General features: G+C 41.8%; 1 protein-coding gene across 12 annotated transcripts in view; it reads right to left on the bottom strand.

Annotated features, from left to right (window-relative positions):
• FHOD3 (formin homology 2 domain containing 3) overlaps positions 1–20712 on the bottom strand; it is a 401018-nt gene that overhangs the window by 108810 nt on the left and 271496 nt on the right. For 7 of the 12 annotated variants that reach the window (XM_063131345.1, XM_063131374.1, XM_063131367.1 and 4 more), the window contains exons 9-13: positions 15461–15604; positions 13967–14205; positions 6151–6249; positions 3608–3970; positions 164–241 (exon numbers count right to left, since the gene is read on the bottom strand). In XM_063131345.1, coding sequence (XP_062987415.1) covers positions 164–241; positions 3608–3970; positions 6151–6249; positions 13967–14205; positions 15461–15604 — 923 coding nt within the window. The remainder of the gene's footprint in view (positions 1–163; positions 242–3607; positions 3971–6150; positions 6250–13966; positions 14206–15460; positions 15605–20712) is intronic. The other 5 variants (XM_063131400.1, XM_063131398.1, XM_063131390.1 and 2 more) reach the window with 4 other exon arrangements.

Consider the following 20712-nt stretch of genomic DNA (forward strand, 5'->3'; position numbering starts at 1 on the left):
ATTTGACTAGCAAAGAGTTAGGCATACAAGACTACATGACAGGAAAGTAATGTATGGTCTATGAAACCAGAATGCTACACTTCATAGAAAAGTAGAAATTAAATCCTATTCCATAGTGATAAAAGAAATAAGAAAGAGTAAGGAATGAAGAAGAATCACCCACCTAGAAGAAGACAAAGATCGGAAATTAAAAGGATCGAAGGATTCAGAAAATTTGTTCACATTCAGATATTCAGAAGGACTGCAGGAAAAAGGAAGGAAAAACCATTACAACATATGTGTATATGCTAAAAGAACACATGCTGGACAGCTATAAAATATACTTGGACAATGTGTTGTTTACATGTTTATGCTTCGTTTGAGCACAATTAACATTGCTATGGCTTATGGAAAAATGTAGGCCAGGAATTAGAATTGTGGGCAGGAGGAGGAGGTTAAGCAGAAATGATGACAGAAATTAGAACAAAGCAGGAGCAACTGCATTGAGAGGGTCTCCAGACTCCCTACACATAAAGAACTAATGTGGAGAAGGAGAAAACTAGGATAGAACCTCATTTCCCTGACATTTAGTTTTCTATGTGCAAGGGGTTTTCTAAATGGGGGAGCATTCAATAGCAACCTTTAGACAGAAATGGTACAGCCCACTAAAAATGTAAAGACCTCTTTGTCTAGGCTGGGCCAAAGAGCCAAAACTTGGGGGTGGGTGAGAAGCAGGCTACTCAACCTGAAAAAGCTTTGGGTCCGTTGAACACCAAAACTGGGGGGTGGTGGAGTTGTTGATGTTCAGTCCACTGCTTAAAGTGACTGCGTCTGTTTACGATGACTGGCCAGGAAAGCTCTTCGCCTCCCAGTCAGCTTGCCTAGAGTGCATGGGTTGAGAGGAGGCAGTGTTAGCGCTGCGCTGCCCCTTCTCTGTCAGTGTGGAAATTAGAGACCATCTGGGTATGTAAGAGATTGGGGGCTCAAGACCACCCCCTCTGAATAACCCTGGCTGTTCAGCCCCTATCCTCTGATGTCATCCTGCAGGGACTTGCCCCTACTCCATAGGGACAAATGGCTCCATTATTCCTTAGGGGTGAAAAAAGCTCCAGTGTGGTTGAAACAGAAGTTCCATGTTCATGCTACCCAACGAAGAGGGAACTTGCCAGCCAATATGGACAAAGGATACTAACAGAGAAGGTACTACGACTGGTAGGTTGTAAAGCAGAACCAGGCAGCAGCTTACCCAAGGTGGGCTACGCTCCTCACCCCAATTCTGTTCAACTGTTCACTTTTACAAGCAGTCTTACTCAATTTCTTGCAACATCCCTACTAAAAATCAGAGAGTCTCAAATCTTTAAGACAAACTACCATGTATATCTAGGTAGATATAGATATTACAAATGATGAGCAAAACTGCCCAGTTCCACTCCAGAGTTTTAGCAAACAAAGGAATGCAATCATTTGGCTCTGCCAAAACTATAGAGTGTATTGTAGAAGCCAGAATGGCTTTCACAACTCACTCCACAATTAGGGGCCCGTTTTACCAACATGGCTGAATCAGAGAGCCTCAGGATGTGAGGAGTCTAGCGACAGACCACTAGCCCACATCCTGATGCCCCCTCTCTCTCTCTCTCTCTCTGTGTATGTGTGTGCGCTCATTCTATAGCAGGCCCTGATTGTGTAGCAGATCTTCATTGCTGTGTTGCAGAGCTGGTGGGGGAGTTGCTGGGAGTAGTCCACAACACATCTGGAGGGCACCAGGTTGGAGAAGGCTGGTCTAGCAAATGGGGTTCCCCCCCCCCACACTACTGGACTACATGAATTGATCTTCGCATGATGTAACCACAACAATTGTGTGGTCAAGAGTTTCTTTCAAATGTTGTCTCCCACTTAGAGGAGAAACAGGCAGAGGAGGCATGCAGCTGTCAAGACTATAGGTAGGAGAGTATATGTGTGAATACTCACCCGAATGAAAATCCCTTTTGTACGCATACAGCTAGCATGTCAAGGAAAAAGGATTTGTCTCCCAGCCTTCTCTCTGACATACAAGCTTTGAGAGTACAGGGAGAATTATTTAATCTGGAGGAGCATTGAAACATGCAGACAAGCTGGGTATAGCCCAGCAAAAACTGAATGTTTTGACTGCCATGTTTCTGGTTCCATTAGTCATCTTCAGAAAGTAACCTCCATGTGTTCACTGAATGTGTGAGCAAGGCCATGACTGCTGGCACCGTTCTAGGCATCGATGAACTCCCTAGCTCCATTCCCTGATTCAATTCATGGAAGAACCTATGTACACACAGCTTTACAAGTGCAGGCTCCTTCTTTAGACATTCAATGAGCGCACCATGGTCAGGCAGGGTTGAATCCGTGGGTGTGGAAATACTAGTCCGGAGCCAGTGGGAGTGACCATTCACTGAACATGTGGAGAGTAATCTCCGAAGAAGGCTATTGTAAGTGAAATGGTCAGGTTTAAGAGACAAAAGCCCACCCTTCTGAACCTTTTGCCCAAACCTCAATTTTAGCATGATTACTGTAGATTTTTAGGCCCAAACACAACTTGAAACAGTGCAGAAAAGAAAGCTTTGGTGAACCCACACTTCTAAATATAATATGCTTTCATAGTAATATAAATAAGATCAATTGCTCATAATTCCTTCCTCTGGTGTTTTATTTCCCTCATTCCTTTTTTTCTTGGCCTCTTTAGCTTATAAACCCACAGGAAGGGCCTGAGTTATGATGTTAAAGCTTGGACAGTGCCTACATTTTGAAGCTGTTAATTATCCTCACCATTGTCGTCATTGTCAATAGGTATGCATCCAATGAATGTAATAACATATATTCGAAAACGTACACTTCGTTTTTCCTTATAAAAATAATATTTAATTAGGGATGTCAACATGACTTGTAAATAATGTGCTCATAATATATTTTACTTGCTCTCAAAATTAGGTTTTATAAGGCATGATTTAGGTGCATTACACAAATTAAAAACATAACTCAGGCCCTGCCTGCAGGCTTTTGTACCATGAGAAAAAAAGAAAAAAGAAACAATATTATGTTCCTATTAATGTCAATGTTATCATTCTTAGGAGTGTGATCCTATGCCTGTTTTCAGAAGTATGTCCAATGGGGCTTATTCCCAAGGGATTGTGTGTCAAATCCAATGCATGGTGAAGGGCTGGGATTGTGTTGCTCTATTTGCACTGGATCTACCTTGCCTAATATATGTGCATTGGCCTTCAGATTTACATATGGGCCTCTGAACATAGAGCCCAATCTGAAAACCACAAAATGGAGGTGTGTAGATATGTCCTAAATGTGTTGGCTTGAATGTGTATAGGGCCCTCTACAAATGTGAAGTCCAACGTGTGAACTTTGAGTCAAAGTGGGTGCACTACAGGGAGAGAGATTGGTTGGTATAATCCCAACGCCACCACTGCACATTGAATTTGAATGTCTGCTTCAGTCGTAGTTAGGAGATAAAATGAGCAAAATAATGACAGAAGGAATACAGGGAATGAATACCCCATGTGGTTTGCTTGCATGGTAACAACTAATATAAAATGTTTCTTAAACACCGTTATCTTGCAGTTCGTACTATGAAACTTTTGAGAAATGCTACCTGTGTTCCCTCATCCCTTCTGTTTCCTTTTCCTTCACAGTTGTTCGAGGCTCTTCAAGATCATAGGAGAATAAGTGAAAGGGGCTATGTGGTACATAAGGTAATTTCTCAACGGTTGGAGATGCCTTTGGATTGACAGATGATGGATTTTGGGAAGAGTTGATGGATACAGATGAGGGCGATGAATGAAGAGAATAATGGCATGAAGCAAATGAATCAGGCACAGGGGACGCTGAGCTCCTGGGTGGACTCTCTGCCCTAAAGCTCCCGGGAAGCCTCTCATCCTGAGAAAGTACACTTGAGGTAGCCGAAGTCTCAGAATTCTGGGAACCACGTTCAATCTCCTGTATTTCCGGGAGCCCACTAGATAGAAGAGGCAAGTGGGAAGGGAAGTGAGGAAAGGTGGAACAGGACAAGGGGTAAAAAATGACATTACTGCAAGTATTCAATAGGCAGGTTAGGCTGATAGCAAAGAGAAAGAGTTGGATCCAAATTTGTTTGTGCGCAACTGGGCTGGTGGAAGCAGACTTTGCCTCCCGCTCCTCTGCACAGCAGTTCCTTCAGCCCCCTGAAAATGCTACACAGAAGGTCAGGAGACTGTGCTGAATGGGGTAAGCAGTGGTGTGGCGATCCCTAAAAATTGGGTGGAGGGACCTTCCATGAGTAAACCCTTCCACCGATCCAAAAAGTTTGTCTCATAAACAGGGCAAGAAAGATGGGGGATCTTTTCCACATGGGGTCCATCCATGTGCCTGCAGGTTTTTCTTTTCCTCTCTGAAAAGCAGTGGAGAACTAGGAGAGAAGCACCTGACTGCCAGATGGTGCCCTGTAAAATAGCGAGGATGAATCTCTTCGGGCATCTCATTCTCTTCTCTGGTCAAATCAAAAGTGACTATTTCAGGATGGTGAGGGGAGCTTGCTATAGGCCCATCAGCATGACCATCCCTGTGACTCCAGGTTTCTCATAAGGGGACTGTTGATATGATGTTTTTAATATTTTCCTATAACAATGTTAGAACTTCAGAAGACCATTTACTATAATGGGCTTGGAGACTAAGAAACTAAAAAGATAACATTGCAGTATTTTATTTAGAATTCAAACTATTATATAACTTTTGTACAGTTAACCAGAAAACAATGTATTATCAATACAATATTATTGATCAATATTATTGATCAATAAAGTCTCCCAGTTTAAAGGTTACGGACTGGGAGAGTCAAAAATTTGATCAATTGATAAAAGAATATATTTATTTGGAATAAGGTGCCAACTTTGTACATATCTTCAAAAAATAAAGGAAAATTTAAGGGAAATACTAAAACCAAAACCAAGATAAGTACATGCATGTTTAGAGCTGGAATGATGGCATGAAATGTTACATACAGAATAACTGATCTTTTAAAAAAATCTTAGATAAATATTTCCTCCTACAAAACGCTCAAAAATAGAATCAGCGTGCAATCCTACGGTCCCTCACGTGGTGTCCTACATGCCAGGGGAAATGGTGGATCTCCCTCTTTGCATGCAGTTTTGGAGGTTCTTCCTAGACAGTGTCAGAGCCTTCTAACACTGTAACTGTCCTGCTGAAGGTGCCCTGATGGAGGTGAGGGAGAGAAAATACACAAAAGGAAAATCGGCCAATGAAAAGTGGGGTGGGTGAACCACATATTTTAGCTACCCAAAGAGTGGCACTCAGATAACTGAGTTTCCTATTAGTATATATTTCAAGGGTGGGCAATATACAGTCTGTGGACCACATGTGGCCATCATAGCTCCCCCCCGCAAATTCAGGAAGAGCCCCAAAATGTAAAAAAAAGAAGAAAAGGATTTTCTTTGCAAACAAAATGGAGTCTGGAGTTGCTTCAGAGTGTCAAAAGTACCTTGCAAACCTGCCAATTTTGACTTTTTGGTGCTCTGTAGCAGCTCTGGGACTCATTTAAAATTATTATTATTATTATTATTATTATTATTATTATTATTATTATTATTATTATTAATTATTATTCATGTTGTTTTGCACCCTTGCCTGTGTGTGTGTGGAGTGGGGGGAGGCTGCTGCCCATGGCAGGAAGTCTGAGGACAAAATTTCCTCCCAGACCTCGTGAAGTTGCCCACCCCCAGTATGTAAGTTGTCTTCAGTTCTAGCTGTGTGATCTAAACTAAACATTTAATGTCTGATGCTAACACACAGCCTTTCTTAAAACATAAAAACAATAATAAATGCTTTTAAAGAATTTAAATTGTGTTGGATCCGGACTAAGTCATGTTAAGTGTAGAGCCACTGAAATCAATGGAACAAGCCATGACTAACTTAAGTCCCATTGATTTCAATGGGCCTACTCTAAGCAGAGCTAAGTCTGAATCCAACCCAATATATATAAGAAGATTTTTTAAATTATGTTTTTGAGTTCAACTTTTACTAAAACTTATTTTAACATAGAGAGCGGATCCATTCTAATTGGGGCTGTTGTTCGCTACTCAAGTTAGTCAGATATTTAATTCATCAACTTGTGAGATGTTATAGAGGGCATAATCCTGGTACCTGGCTTTGACCTGCCTAGTAGCCTCTTCCTCCCCCTCATCCTCTGTATTAGGCTCTGTGACAGGTTGTTCCTCTTCCTCCTCTTCATATTCCTCCTCTCTAGGACCAAACCAAGGGGAAGAGGCGTGCAGTTGGACAGAAACACAGAACATAGAAGAGAGAAATGAGATGAGGAGATATTCTCAGCAAAACAAAATCAAACTAGGAGTGGGAGAAGGAAAGAAAAAGGACAGAGGTAGTTAAAGCACCAATGCATAGGCTCTGTTTGGTTTCTAATAAATGCAAGTTAGCATACAGTCCTTCAATGCAGTATTAATCACAACCGTATCTTCAAGCACACCGTTCAGAACAGCGACCCCGTTTTCAAATCAGACAATATGTATGTCACCAATGTATTTTGGTGCTTGATTATATAAAAATATTCCCTAGACATGTCCTGTGACCTTCCTGCAGGTTACTACTACAGTGCGCTGTTTTTCTTTTCCCTCAGGGAAGAGATGGTGTAAGTCACCTTTAGCCCAAAGTACCAATGGAATGTCTTTCCAGAGGCAATGAAGGATGCAGTCCTCCTCTCCTCTTCAGACACAGACACAGTTCAGATGTAACACTCCCAGTCTCTACGGGTGGTGGGGGGGAGATTTCTTGAAACACCGCTCCAGCACAGTACCTCAACTCTGATAGGCCAACTGTGGCTGCTAAAAATGTTTAGCAGACTCTGCCTGCTAAAAAATCCAGCACTTTACCTCAAATCTGACTAGGTGATTGTGTTCGGCATAGACTTTTCAACTCCTGGCTCCCTCTTGCTGCTTTTTTTCTGTGCCTTTCTGCCTCATGCCAGCATGCTATAGAGGGGCTTGGTGACAAGTCACAGGCGTAAGGTTTATATTTATTATTTCATTTATTTATTTAGAGTATTTTTATCCTGCACCTCAGCCAAAAGGCTCTCGGAGCAGCTTACAATTTATCAATAAAGAAGACAGTCCCTATCCTCAGGCTTACATTCTAAAAAAGACACGACACACAAGGAAAAGTGGATGGGGAGGGAAGAGGGAGAAAATAAAAAGAAATTAAGGAGACTGTTTAGGCTGGTGGGAAGGCCCTGCGCCGTCCTCTCATCTCCCAATGGAGGGGCAGACCAACAGCTCCTTCTTCTTCCCCACAGGGTGAAGATGGTAGTTGGTCCTGTGGGGGGGCCCAAAGTCTCCAGTCCTTATATTCATCTGGCACTCACATTCAATCCTGCCTCTGCCCACTTGGCTGCTCTTTCAGCGCAGTATATCGACTCTGACCTTGAAACACTTTGTTGCTATCCAGCACAGTGCCTCAACTCTGATTAGTGCCTGGCAAAAAGATTTCACACTGTTTGCTTCTCCAATGTTATAGTGGGGCTTGGTGATGGTCACGCTGGGTGCGTCAAGTCATGGGCAGTTGAACTCTCATGCATCTGGCACTCACAAGCCGCCTCTGCCCACCTTGCTGCTCTTTGCTGTGAAGTATTCTCAGCTCTGAACTTAGACCTCTTTTTGCTGTTCCAGCACAGTGCCATAAAACTGATCTGGGGATTCTGCCTGGCAAACGTGTTTCACCATTACAGTTCGCTGCCTCTGCCTGCCTGCCTAGAGCCAGGATGTAGTGGAGTTTGGTGGTTGTCATGCTGGGCTTGCCAGAACATAAGCCCAAGGCACACACGTGTCTGGCACTCGCACCCAATACTGCCTCTGCCCACCTGCCTGTCTCTCTTTGGGTGCAGTTTTCTCAACTGTGAGGCTGTAACACTTTGCCACTCCAGCACAGTATCTCAACTCTGACTAAGCGATTGCGCTTGGCATCGACCTTTCAATCCCTGCCTCACTTTTGCGGTCTCTGGAAAGGCCAGCCCACTGCTCCTTCGCCTGCCTCTCTGCCTCATGTAGCAGGGATTGGTGATTGCCATGCGGAGTGTGCCTAACCCCTAGGGCATTCATGCAACTGGTGCCAGAATGATGAAATGAGGCTTCACAATTGTCATGCATGTGCCTATGTGTTTTACTTCACTGCTCTTCTCTCACTGACTCCAGAAAAACCCACCCACTGCCTTTCTCCTGGATGCCAGGATGATGTAGCAGGATTTGGTGATTGCCACGCCAGACATGCCAAGTCATGAGCTTAAGGCATCTGGCACCCACTTTCCCTGCTGTCTTCTCCTGCCTCTGCCCACCTGCCTTTCTTTCAGTGCAACACTTCAACTCATGGTAAGAGGAAGACCAACCTGGCCTCAAGCATTAATATTTATTTATTTATTTATTTTATTTCATTTCTATACCGCCCAATAGCCAAAGCTCTATTAACCCAATAATTAATAGATAATAAATAATACCACCCAATAACCAAAGAAGGAACAGCTGCACGAACGCAGCTTCATCCTTCCATGTCAGAAAGAACACTTATAAAAACTAGTTGCCTGACCTTGTGTTTCACCTCCTCCATCCCAATCCCCTTTTTCTTTTGTGTCATGTCTTCTAGGTTTTACACATGAAGGCAGGAGATGTCTCATTAATCTTCATAAGCTGATCCAGGAAAATATTTTGGCTGAAGAGCGGATAAAAATGCTTTACATAAATAATGCATAAATCAACTCAGAACATGGAGTGAGATCTCTGCTCTGGCACAATGTGTCCACACTACTCCAGGTGGCATGTCTTGTTCCTAACTTTGCCTCTCTCCTAGGCCTCATCTACACCAAGCAGGATATTGTACTAGGAAAGCGGCATATAAAAGGCAGGAGCCACACCAAGCAGAATATAGCGGTATGAAAGCGGTATATGGTATGTGTCAATGGGCCCCAACAGTTGTCAGGGCACTCCAATACCGCTATAAAGCAGTAGGGTGGCGCCTGCCTTTTATATACCGCTTTCATAATGGAATATCCTGCTTGGTGTACATTAGGCCCTGGTGTCTCCAGAAATGCCTCTCTGACTCATCGGTGGACTCTCTGATCATGGTACAATGCCTGCCTGCAAGCAAAGCTGTATACACGACCCTTTCCCTGTCTGCTGGCCTTCCTCTTATGTCAGGGCTCGTGTGTGCATGTGTGTGTGTGTGTGTGTGTGTGTGTATGAAGCACTGACACTTGGTGTTTGCTTATAATGCTAGATGTGCACATCCTGCCTCTTCATCACGGCCACATCCAGCTCCAACTCCATCCTGATCTCTCAGTTTAGCTCTTTCTGGGTCTTTGATGCCTATTGAGCAGAAAGCAAACTATTTTTTAAAAACCTCAAACACTGTTTTTATTCATTATTATTATTTATTATTTTTATTTATTGCATTTTTATACCGCCCAACAGCCGAAGCTCCCGAAGCTTCATAACTCTTTAACCCCTGTAACTATCCTTCTGAAACTCTGTCAGGAACTTACCTAGAGGCAACTCTAGGTTGCACATCACATGTTCATGTAAATTGTACACAAAAAGGTAGGGTATCCCTTTTTTAAAAAAAACCAATCACCACATTTAAAGGCACCTAGCACCTGTGTACACCTATTTGTCTGAAATCTGGCAGGCTTCATCTCCTGACTCCCAAAAGGGCTGCTACCAGGACTGACATTTTCATTCCATTCTCCCTCAAAATTAAAATAGTTATAGGCTCTTTTTTGTTTCCCCATTATAGTCAATGAAGACATCCAAGGCTTTGGAAAAAGAACCAAGCTGAGCTTCTGCCCGGGAGCTGAGTTGAAGCGCAATGGCATTCTGAGGCCTCCAAGTGAATCTTTTCCCCCCTGAACTATGGAGGTTGCACAATCAATATCCTTCGTTGCCTTATTAAGCCCTCAAATATTTATATTTGGTAAAATAGTAATAATTTCATTAATTCCATCAAATATTTCATTCCAGCTTTGAATGATCTCATCCAACCTCCCTTTAAATGAATGGTGAGATTTCCACCAACTTCTAGGAGTGCTTGAACTGATCCTAAATCCAGATTGAGCTACAGAAGAGAATACTTCTACAGCAGTGGTTCCCAAACTTTTTCAGGTAACCGCCCCCTTGGTTCCACAAACTCCTGGCCAGTGCCCCCTACTCTACACTATAAAAGTCATTATTCAGAATAGTGGTTTTCAACGACCCACTAAGGAAGATAATAACAATAAAATTAAAAACAGTACCAATTAATTGAATATTTATTCAAAATCAAATTACATTTTTTAGTTTATTCAATTAAACATAATTGTTGGACTTGATCCAGTGATATCATCTTTTCAAAGTCTGATAGTCATTTAGCAAGAATATTAGATATCTCATTTAGTAACTAGGGTAGAGTACCTCACTATTCTTAATGTGATGGATGGGCTTGATGAAGTGATACCAGTTTCCCAATGTCTGGATTAAAGTCACTTCACATGAGTCTTAAATCACCACGTTTAGTAATCTGGAGTCGATTTCTTTGCTTGGAGAGAAGTAGGCTGACCACACTAAAACTACATTCCACCAAATATGATGTTGGAAATGCAACCAGGAGCTTCTGAACCACTCTCCATAGTGCAGGATAGCGATCAGAAATTTCCTTCTGTAACCAAAACTCCTGGTATGGAAAAGACCACCTTGAGTGCCCCCCCTTTGCCTCTTAGCGCCCCCCTGCCGCCCCCTTGCCTCTTAACACCCCCCTATGCAATCCCACCCACCCCAAGGGGGCAGTACCGCCTACTTTGGGAACCACTGTTCTAGAGTAAATTAGCTATTAGGTTGTAATTTGTTAATAAATTAACTAGCTACTAGTGAAGGTCAATTTAAACAACAACAAAGGATAATGGTCTTGCAACCTCCATAGTTCAGATTCTTTAAATTATTGTATTGAAATAATTGTTCAACATATTTGAGAGTCCTTGGATGCAATCCTGATTCCACCGAAGTAAAACACAGCTATATATCTGCAATTGAAGGCCCTCCGACGTGTTGCAAGATTTATTTTTAAAAACATTATATATTTATAGGAGCTGATTGCTAGGCACTTTTTTTCTTACTTAATTTTTTCCATCTTCTAATAACAGATCTATCTACTTTGCATTGCACTTGGAAAAAGAGACTTCTTTAACTCCTTGCAGGTGAATAAACAGAAAATGAAAAATGTTCCATCAAGCAGGAGGGTTTTATAAGTCATGGTAGGTATCATTTTTATTTCCTTCCAAGGTTGCTTGCTTCTGTCATGAATTTATTACTGAAATTCCACTTTCTTAGTTTAAATACTGCAGTCCATAGTTTATTGCCTATGCTTGAAGGATCAGGCAGTTTGACCACATATTAAAAGCTTTCAGCACAAACTGCCCCATCCCTTGAATGCACAAATAGCTCTGCACATGTGTAGGAGATCCCTCATAGGCTTTCTTGGAGTCCAAGGCCACTGGGTCCTGGAGGGCCTAATACCTAGCCAGCTCGAGAATCTTTGATTAAGAGGCAGAATCTGAATGTTTTAATAAATAGATAAATAAAGGGATGCCATTAGCAATGGCAATGAACTCAGCAGAGGGTCAAGCAAGCAGGAAGAGGGAACAGGCCACAGCACATATTTGACTAGGGCTGCCAGTTCTCTGGAGCCTCAGACTTGAGACTTTGGGGAAAGAGCCTTGGAAAAAAAGGGGAAGGACTTGGAACACGTGTTTGTGTGTGTGTATGGATGGAGGGGGCGTCTAGTAGGATATGATCTGCTCAAAGCCACTTACCAAGCTTCACAGATGAGCTGGCCCAACACTGCAGTAATTACACTGCACTGATTTTAATTTAAACTCGGTAATAATTTAACATTTGAAATGTTGACATGGAGAGCTCAGACATGGTCAGATCCATGTACACTGGACTTACAATCTAGCACAGTGGGAGCTGGGGAGACAATGGTCTCAATGTCACATGATTAGTGGGCATATAGACATGGAATTTTTTCATGCATTGTCTATTCTTACGAGAGGATATCTGAATTTGCCTTTTGATAGGCCAAGTGTACGTCTTCCGTCTCATTCAAATGAACCACCCTATCAAACGTGGCTTAAAATCAGAAAGTGAAACTGCACACTCCTGGCTTAAGACATGGCTTAAGCCATGCTCAGGTGCACAGCAAGTTCAGCTCACATTTGTACACACACACACAGCCAATGCTTTATGTTCCCTCAAAACTAATGCCTCTAAGACTGGGGGGCTCTCAGGCTCAAAATCTCTATAGAACCAAACAATAAAGAGTGACAGAATACACACACGAATGGGATTGCAGATTGAAAACATGATATGGTTATCAGTAGACTTAACATATCACCATAACAGGCAGGTACAGTATGCTTTTCCACATATACATATATTTTGGTACTTTTTACTATCTATATTTTGGACAAAGAAGACATATCCTGTAGTATTAACAGAATTTGAAACAGTATTTGAAGTAGAAGATGAAGATTCTACATATATGGAAACAAACCTTCAGGATGGAATGTGAAAATTCCTGGCTCACATCTACGGTTCAGATAAACACTATTTTTTTGAACTGTATGTCTAAAACATATAATGTGTGAATGAAAAAATCCACCATGTCTGGAAACACGTGCATCACTCACTATCAAATGTGCATTCACAAACCTGGTTAGAAAGGCTGCGAGTTAGGTTTTGATCCACACTTTGGCAGATTGTGATAATTTTAGGATGTTTTAGTTCTTGGCTGACCAACTTGAGGCACCATATCCTTCTAGGATTGTCACGGTCAAACTAGATGTGATACTAAAAGTGACACTTGCTGATTCTTTTTTCTATGTGGTAACAATTAATAGTAGGTGAGTGGCAGAATTTTTCAGCAGGACTGCAGCACATAGGATGGGGAATGAATACTGTCTTTTCCCACCATGGTCCAACAAAAATCCCCTCTCAGTAAAGAGAGACTGAAGGGAGAGGGGGGAAAGTGACACATTTAGCATCCCTTAGAATTGTTATGTTGTCATTTTCACTTTATGTGGAAATATATTTGTTTAGTCAATTTCATACAAAAGAGCAGTAACAGGTTGGCTGGATTACAGCAGAAACATCCTTAAGTGGCTTAGTCCTGTGAAATGGTATCAATTTAGAAACCTGAAACTTTGAAACCTGAAAAGGCTTTTCTCATAAATATTGCCAGCCTGCAAAGAAGAACACCTTATTAGTTCGATAGATTGACTCAAAAAGTCAAGAATGTCAGTGAAGGGATGTGCAAGATTATGAGCGTTTTCTCACAAACTCATTCTCACATACTCATTAGCGTTTTCTCACATACTCATTAACAAATGTGTGTAAGCTAGAACGAGCAGACACCACCAGAAAAATAAATGAAAGCAAGATGAAGAGAACTATCTATGATGTGCCAAAGATTAATTATTTAATTTTGAACTTCAACAGGGGTTGACAGCCAAACACTAAAATGATACTTTTCAATACTACCGTTCATTAAAAATCTTCTCTTTGGAATAACTAGCTCTTTTTCTTTTGCACCATGTTATAAAATCTCAACTTCTTCTCATTTACATTCTCAGAACCTGAAAGATCTTTTCTGCATTCATATCTTGCAATTTTTATGGTATTTGGAAAGTTACCGAACTACCTAATCCTCCCAAGTGCTCCAAAGGTCATTGTTCCTAAAAAGAAGAGCTCAGTTAAATTTTGAAGCTTGCATGCTCATACATCAGCATTAGCTGGCCTTAGACATCGTCTCATTTTGGGAGAACCAACAATAAAATAAACAGGAGTCTTATCAATCGATTATAGGCCAATAATAAAATGGAAAGGTGTAAAGCAAGGACAAACAAGGAACCCCTCCCATTTCTTGCACTTACTTCTCACTGAGCTCTTCGGCACCCTTCCCATGGCCACACATGAAGTTGGGGCTCACTTGAGTGCAAGGGCTGGCAGGGGCTGATAAAGTGCTCTTGACGCTCTGGACGGAATGCCTCCGGCTCCTCCTACGTTCCAGCCCCCTTCGTTCATTGCAGCCAAGACTGGCCCTTCTTCGGTCTTTACGGCCACTAGGAGGAGGTTCACCATTGTCATCACCATCCTCATGTCTCAGGGTCATCTGCAAGGGGATGGAAGGGTATACTGTGGCACACTGTGTACTCAATAGCTAATGCTTCCTAGTTCCTATATTGATCATAGGTGTGGTCTGTCTCACTTGCTGAAGGCTCTGGAGCTATCTGGAACTGCCATCTACCTGGGTTTCAAGTGGAGACTTGTGATGTTTCTTTTACATACACAGCAGTCAATCCATTCTTTAACAGATTGCAAATACATAGCTTCGGCTATGGGGCGGTATATAAATTTAATAAATCAATAAATACGGAACATATGCTACGTCCACCCAGCCCACATCTTTGCTGGAAATATCAGGGTCTTCTATTGAATGAGAAATGGAGGCAGATAACCCGAATTTCCAGCAAAGTTGGGGAGACAGGGTTGACCAGAAGGGTATAGTTTCTTACCCACAGATCTCAGAACTGAGGATGCAGGAGGGAGAGCCACCCTGCTGCTTCACATCCCCTCCCTGCTCCCAAGACAGTAACCGGAAATACAAGGGACCTTCTCTTCCTGACCCTTCCATGACAATAGACTCCTAGGCACTCTTCTCCCACAGCAGATGGGATGACCTGTTTCCAGAAGGAAGGGTGGTGGGTGGTGGTCAAATGTACAGTGTCATTTTCCTATCAGACGGAGCAGGCAACTCTGTTGATAGATGCTCTGCCTTTGAGATTTTTGCCGTCTTGAAAGACAGAAGGCTACGGTCTCTAGCAACTCAGAGGTTAAGCTATTGGGGGAACTTGGGGAGGTTTTGCAGAGCAGGATTTACTACAGGAGGTAAATTCATTTCAAAGGCATTAACAGAGCTGTTATTCCACTACCAGTATATATGGCCTTCAGTTTGTAAAATCTGAAAGTATTAAGTAATCCATATTCTGTCTTTCCCCCAAAATACTCTACCATCGGTTACATGACGATGGTGAATATGGCTTCTTTTATTTTCATTTTTACTCAAATTGTACGTGAAACTATCAGTTTTAAAATAGTTTAATTGCAGACAAGCATGCATCCAAGTAGTGCGATAAACATACTTTTTTTTGCCCTTGGGTATTATTAACCATGTCTAGCATGAGGTGTATTTTATTATTAACTACCCTACACTATCATATGCCTGAATGTGTGTAATATAACCAGATGTTCGACTTTTCAAATAAAAATAAATAAGCCAATATTATCCTGGATACATTTTCCCCGCAACCTCAACTTTGAAATACACCCAGGCTGCGCGACGCATAGAACAGGGCATGTTCTTTTACCTCATAAATGTTGAATTGCTCTACTAAGTCCAAGTCTGCTCCTTTCTTGTTCAAGTGTCTCTGGGAAATAGTTTCTATCCCCAGCTCTTCCAGACAGTCAACAACGTCATAGAAGGAATCCTGGTCTGGCAAGCCAGACAATGTCTGAAAGGCAAAAGTGTTTCAATCTCTTTGTTCTAAAACAAATTAATTTGAGGTTGATAGGCGTTTGTCAGTGGTGATTTCTGTGATCGGGAACGAAGAGAAGATTCAGAGAATTTATCAAATTCTTTAATGGAGGGGTAGGCAACTTCGGGGGCTTTAGAGGCCAATTTCACCCCCCCCCCCACACACCGTGGCGTTACACCCCACAAGTCAGTTCCCAAATGTATGTCTGCAGTTTGTAAGCCTGTGGGTTTTAGAATGTTGGCCTGAGTGGGCAGAGTTAGAATGTCTTGGGAGGGGGAGGAGGGATATATAAGGGAATGACGGAGGGGATTGTGGAGGGACTTGTTAGGTACTCTTAGAGTCTTTAGTGCTCTCTGTGTTTAGAATACTTAAGTTCTGGGAAATTTGAGGGTCAGTGTAGAGAGTAGTGTCTTTAGAGTGTGGTGTGCATGTAGTTGATGTATATTAATCAATACTGATAATAAAGGAAGTTCAAGATTGATTGTGTGAGAAAAAGAAAAGTGCGTATGTGAATGAGTGAAAGGATTGTATGAAAGGTTTCAAAAAGGTTTTTAAATGTTTTATTTGAAACAAAGCTTGTGAACTTTTAAAAATAAATTTTAATTATTTTGTTTTTAACTACCACAAAAATCCCACGTGTCTGTTTGGCATTTATCATCTGAGCTTTACACATTTAGCACCCACTCTGACAATAATTCACCTCATCACATATAACTCAGTTTTTATTTTATATAGTGAAATCCTTCTCCATATAACTCCATTTAACCCCTTTCTCCACATAGTTTAGAGGAAGGTGGTTTTTATCCCTTGCCTCAGGCGTATCAAGTGGTGGTGCTTGGCTTGAGCAGGGAGTAGCTGCGGCCAGGTCTGGTGTTCAGAGCCTGTGTCGTGGCATAGCCAATTTCAGCCCCCCCCCCCAAGAACCTCCCTGGTGGTGTACCCCCTCCACTGCTGCAGGCCAGAGGTTTTGGGCAGCAGTATCAAGAAAACAATTGGCGGTTTGCCAAATTCCAGTGGCAGACTGTGATGGTGGTGTAAAACGATAAGCCCCTGATAAGCCCCTGGGGAGTTGCACACGGCCTGCATGTTGCCGACCCCTGCTTTAATGTAACAGGCCTTGCCCCCTTTGCCTTTGGCCATGCCCTCTGCTGGAATGTGGCCCCAAAGAGCTTCTAAGAAAGGGAATTCAGCCCTTGGCCTGAGAGAGGTCCCCCACCTCTGCACTAAGGCTTCAGGTCTGTGCATCTTTAGAAAGTCTTGTGAATATACTTAAGATGTGGTTCTAAGGCTGCAATTCTAAGCACACTTTCTCGGAAGTAAGTTCCAGTAAATAGAATGGCAGGAGTTCTCTTCATAGAATGGCAGGAGTTCTCTTCATAGAATGGCAGGAGTTCTCTTAGAATTGGCCTCGAGAAGCTTCTGCCTTAAGATTAAGAGACGTATTTGAGTTCCTCCCTGGCTAAATGAAGCAGCAGAACTCAAAAAGTGAATGAAGGGACATGAAGCATGGCAGCGACAGCAGAGAGGAAAAGAAATTATTTGAGAAAGGAGGAAACCTTCCTGATGACTTTGGGGAGAATATTATTCCATTCACAACTGACTGACGTTTAGCTAACAAAAATGGGCCCTGTCAGAGATCTACTGTATTCAAGGCATGAAGCAAAAAGTGTCTCCCCTCCCCCTTTGTCACCCAACACTTTTAGAACACTTTTTTCTCTGAAGATATTCAGCAAATTGCATGAAAAGCCAGCCTAGCCTGTGTACGGCAATGTTTGGTGATGGGGAGTTGTGGCAGGGAGTGTTTTCCCCAGTTATAAAATGGGAGAAAAACCTTGGGCTTGACCAATACTGGGCTCCTGGTAGCAATTTCACAGAGAGAGCGTTTCCTATGTATCTTATGCTTGTCTAATATTTAGAGATGTAAAATTTCCAGAAATTTTGAAGCCATGGGAAAAAAACCGTTTTTTTCCCCGGGAAAAAATGGAAATTTTCAGGGGAAAATGAAATAAGGCAATATTAGCACTTTTTACAGATTGAAAGTCACTTTGTTACTTTAGTAATTATGTCCAAGTTGGTTTGGCATAAAATTATTACATTTGGTATATTGAAAGTAGTGTATTCAAACAATTATTACAAATTTACTTTACTTTTTTTTTTTTTTTTGGTAACAAATGGAGCTACAAGCTCATGAACTGTTAGGAACACCTGAACTGTAAGGAACCTCTTTGGTTCTGCCAGTTTATGAGGAGCAGGCAAAAAATCAATTTAAAACAACAACAGAAGAAAGCACCAACATTAGTAACAAAGAAAATTATTTATGTCTCCACTAGTGTCAAGACATAAAGCCCCCATTCCCATAAAAAGAACTGAGAAAAAGTGGGGGACCAAGATTCAATGAATATGCATGACATTTAATCAGACTCATTTTCTGACCTATAGCTATCAGTATTAATTTCAGTCTCTGCTTCCATGGCAGTGCCCCCTAGAGGCAGAAATGCATCTTCCTCTTGCATTTGAGAGTTGTAGTCTCAGTTTGCAACCTAGGACTTGCTTGTCCTTGGTGCACAGACATTGTAATAATCTGATACTGTACAGTTTTTAGAAATCATTTGGAGAAGTAAATATCTGAACACCTTGTCTTAAACATTTTATTCACCATGCTAAAATAAAACATCCTGTAATCTGTTTTTTCATTTTTTTTTCAATTTTTCCAATTTTTCAGGAAAAAACCCAAAAAAGGCTTTGGAAAAAACAGGGGAAAATGGTTTTTCCCTGAATTTTTCAGGGTTTTTCCGGGCCTTCACATCTCTACTTATATTTGACCAATACTATAGCTGGCACTCCACTGAAAATGGAGTTGTACCTGAAAAACAAGAGGAGATTCTTGTGGTCCTCAGGAAGTATGTATTATTTACTTATTATATTATTAAATAATTGTTAACCAACTTTTCTGCTGAAAAGGCTCCCAGAGCACTTTACATGGGAGCTCTAATAAGGGTAGGCCCTGCCGGCAGGCTTACGTTCTGAAGGCAAGTGAAAAAAAGCCAAGCGCAAGGGGTGGAAACGGAAATATATCTCCATTTCCTCCCCTTGCCCTTGCCTTTTTTTCACTTGCTATTTGGGGTTCCTTTAGTTTTTGGCGACACGTTCTGAAGGCACAACACAAAAGGAAAAACGAGATGAGGAGAGAAAAGTGGCGAAAGCAGACGCCAAGATAAACTTAATGTGTAGTGTGCCGTTTCACTTTCTGATTTTAAGTAATTACCGTAATTACAGATGTGGGAGGATTTTATTATTTATTTATTTATTAAAATATTTTTATAGTGCCACCTCACCATTTCGGGCATTGTGGCGCTTTACAACAGTACATAAAAACAGTTACTATTAAAAATCCTCAATCCACATTAAAATTCAAACCACTACTCCCCCAAACTCTTGTGTAAGCAACAACGCCTTACACAGACCTGTGGGGAGGGAACGTTTATCCCTACCTCCCCTGAAAATCAGGGGCACCACATATTGCTAGGGATGTCAGGAAAAACATTTTTTCCTAATGTTCCTAGTCTTGTGTGTGTGTGTGTGTGTGAGGTGGTGGTGGGAAATGTTCAAGGGACGGCACAGCACCCAGCAGTAGCAAGACCCTCTTGAACCCTTTCCTTCTGCTAGGGCATAGACAAAGTTGCCTGTTTTTGCAGGAGATTGTGTACTTTTAAGTCTTTTGCCTGCCGGTTTAAGACCTGAGTTAAGGGTATCTCATGATGGCTCAAGCCATGCAACATGATCAGTAATCATGCTGTACAACGTCACAAATTGTGCTTGCTTACAACTAATCCTCCTTACACCAAAACCTTTCCTTGGTCTTTCAGGCCCAAACCCAGATGGGGAGGGTGGGCTGCCTGGGACCAGCAAAGATGACCCATGTTGTCCTGCTCCTGTATTGTCTTATGAAGCATCTGAACTTTACAGTATTGCTGGAAGAATCCTCCTGTGAGTTGACCAATGCCTGTTTGTTGCTTGTTTGGCAATGGAATAACCATTAAAATTGTGTACTCTTAAGTGAGCTAAACAAGAAAGCAAAGTTATGGTATTTTTCCTGGCTTCTTTTTAAACAGAAAAAAAATCTCAACACTCTGATCTGTTAAGTTCATTATAGTAACGTTCTTCTTAAAAAATAAAAAAAAAATCAACAACATTCTTCTGTTCTGGAAACCATAATAGTTAACTCTTAATTTCAACTACTTTGATCACCATTACACTTATTTATACTCTCATTTCCTGATTCATGTTTCAAATTAAACCATATGATTTGTGCAGCTATGGTTGTGCATTCTGCTGTGTTTGGGTAACAAAAGGTAACACTGTATGACCCAAATCTTAAGCAAGGACTTCAGATGCAACTTTCCTTCAAATAAACTAAGGATCAGCAATTAGAGGCCACAGCACCAAATCAGGCCAGCCCCTTCAAGACTACAAGCTGGCTCTCTCAAAGGCAAGTGTGGTAGCAACGGTGGTTATGGGAATGGGCTTTTCTGGTAGCCCACTTGGTGGTGGTCCGCCTTGCTCCATCTTTTCTTTCAAGGGGCCCACCTGTAGGGCTAGTGAGACCAGGACAAATTCATTTCGGAAGGCAAATCCAGCTATCCTCTCAAGAGGAGAGGTAGCAGATGCAGGAATCAATTCCATTATGTGCAAGCCAAGGGTGTAGAACCTCTTTCAGACCAAGGGCGGAATTCCATTTTGGATTGAAAGAAAAAAGGAGCAGGCAACCCCCCTCCAAATACCAACTTATTGTATCTTAAAGCTCTTATTGCCAATAACTAAGCCATTTAGTTATTGCCAATCTTTTACAATGCGGACAGAACCGCATAAAAGCCAGGAAACCACCAAACCATCAGTGATTGGGGGACAGGGGTATGGACATCTGGGGAATCCCAGAGGGTGAGATTTGGTCCCCAGGCCTGAGGTTCTGAACCCCTAGATAAGTTGTGGGAAACAGTGAAGTTAGGAGATATTACATCCATTGAATAAGTGGTTGTTAAGCTACTACTACATGGTAGAGGGGGGAAATTAAGCTTTTTTATGTT

This window comes from Elgaria multicarinata, chromosome 1, assembly GCF_023053635.1.
Source record: "Elgaria multicarinata webbii isolate HBS135686 ecotype San Diego chromosome 1, rElgMul1.1.pri, whole genome shotgun sequence".
Lineage (NCBI taxonomy): Eukaryota > Metazoa > Chordata > Lepidosauria > Squamata > Anguidae > Elgaria > Elgaria multicarinata.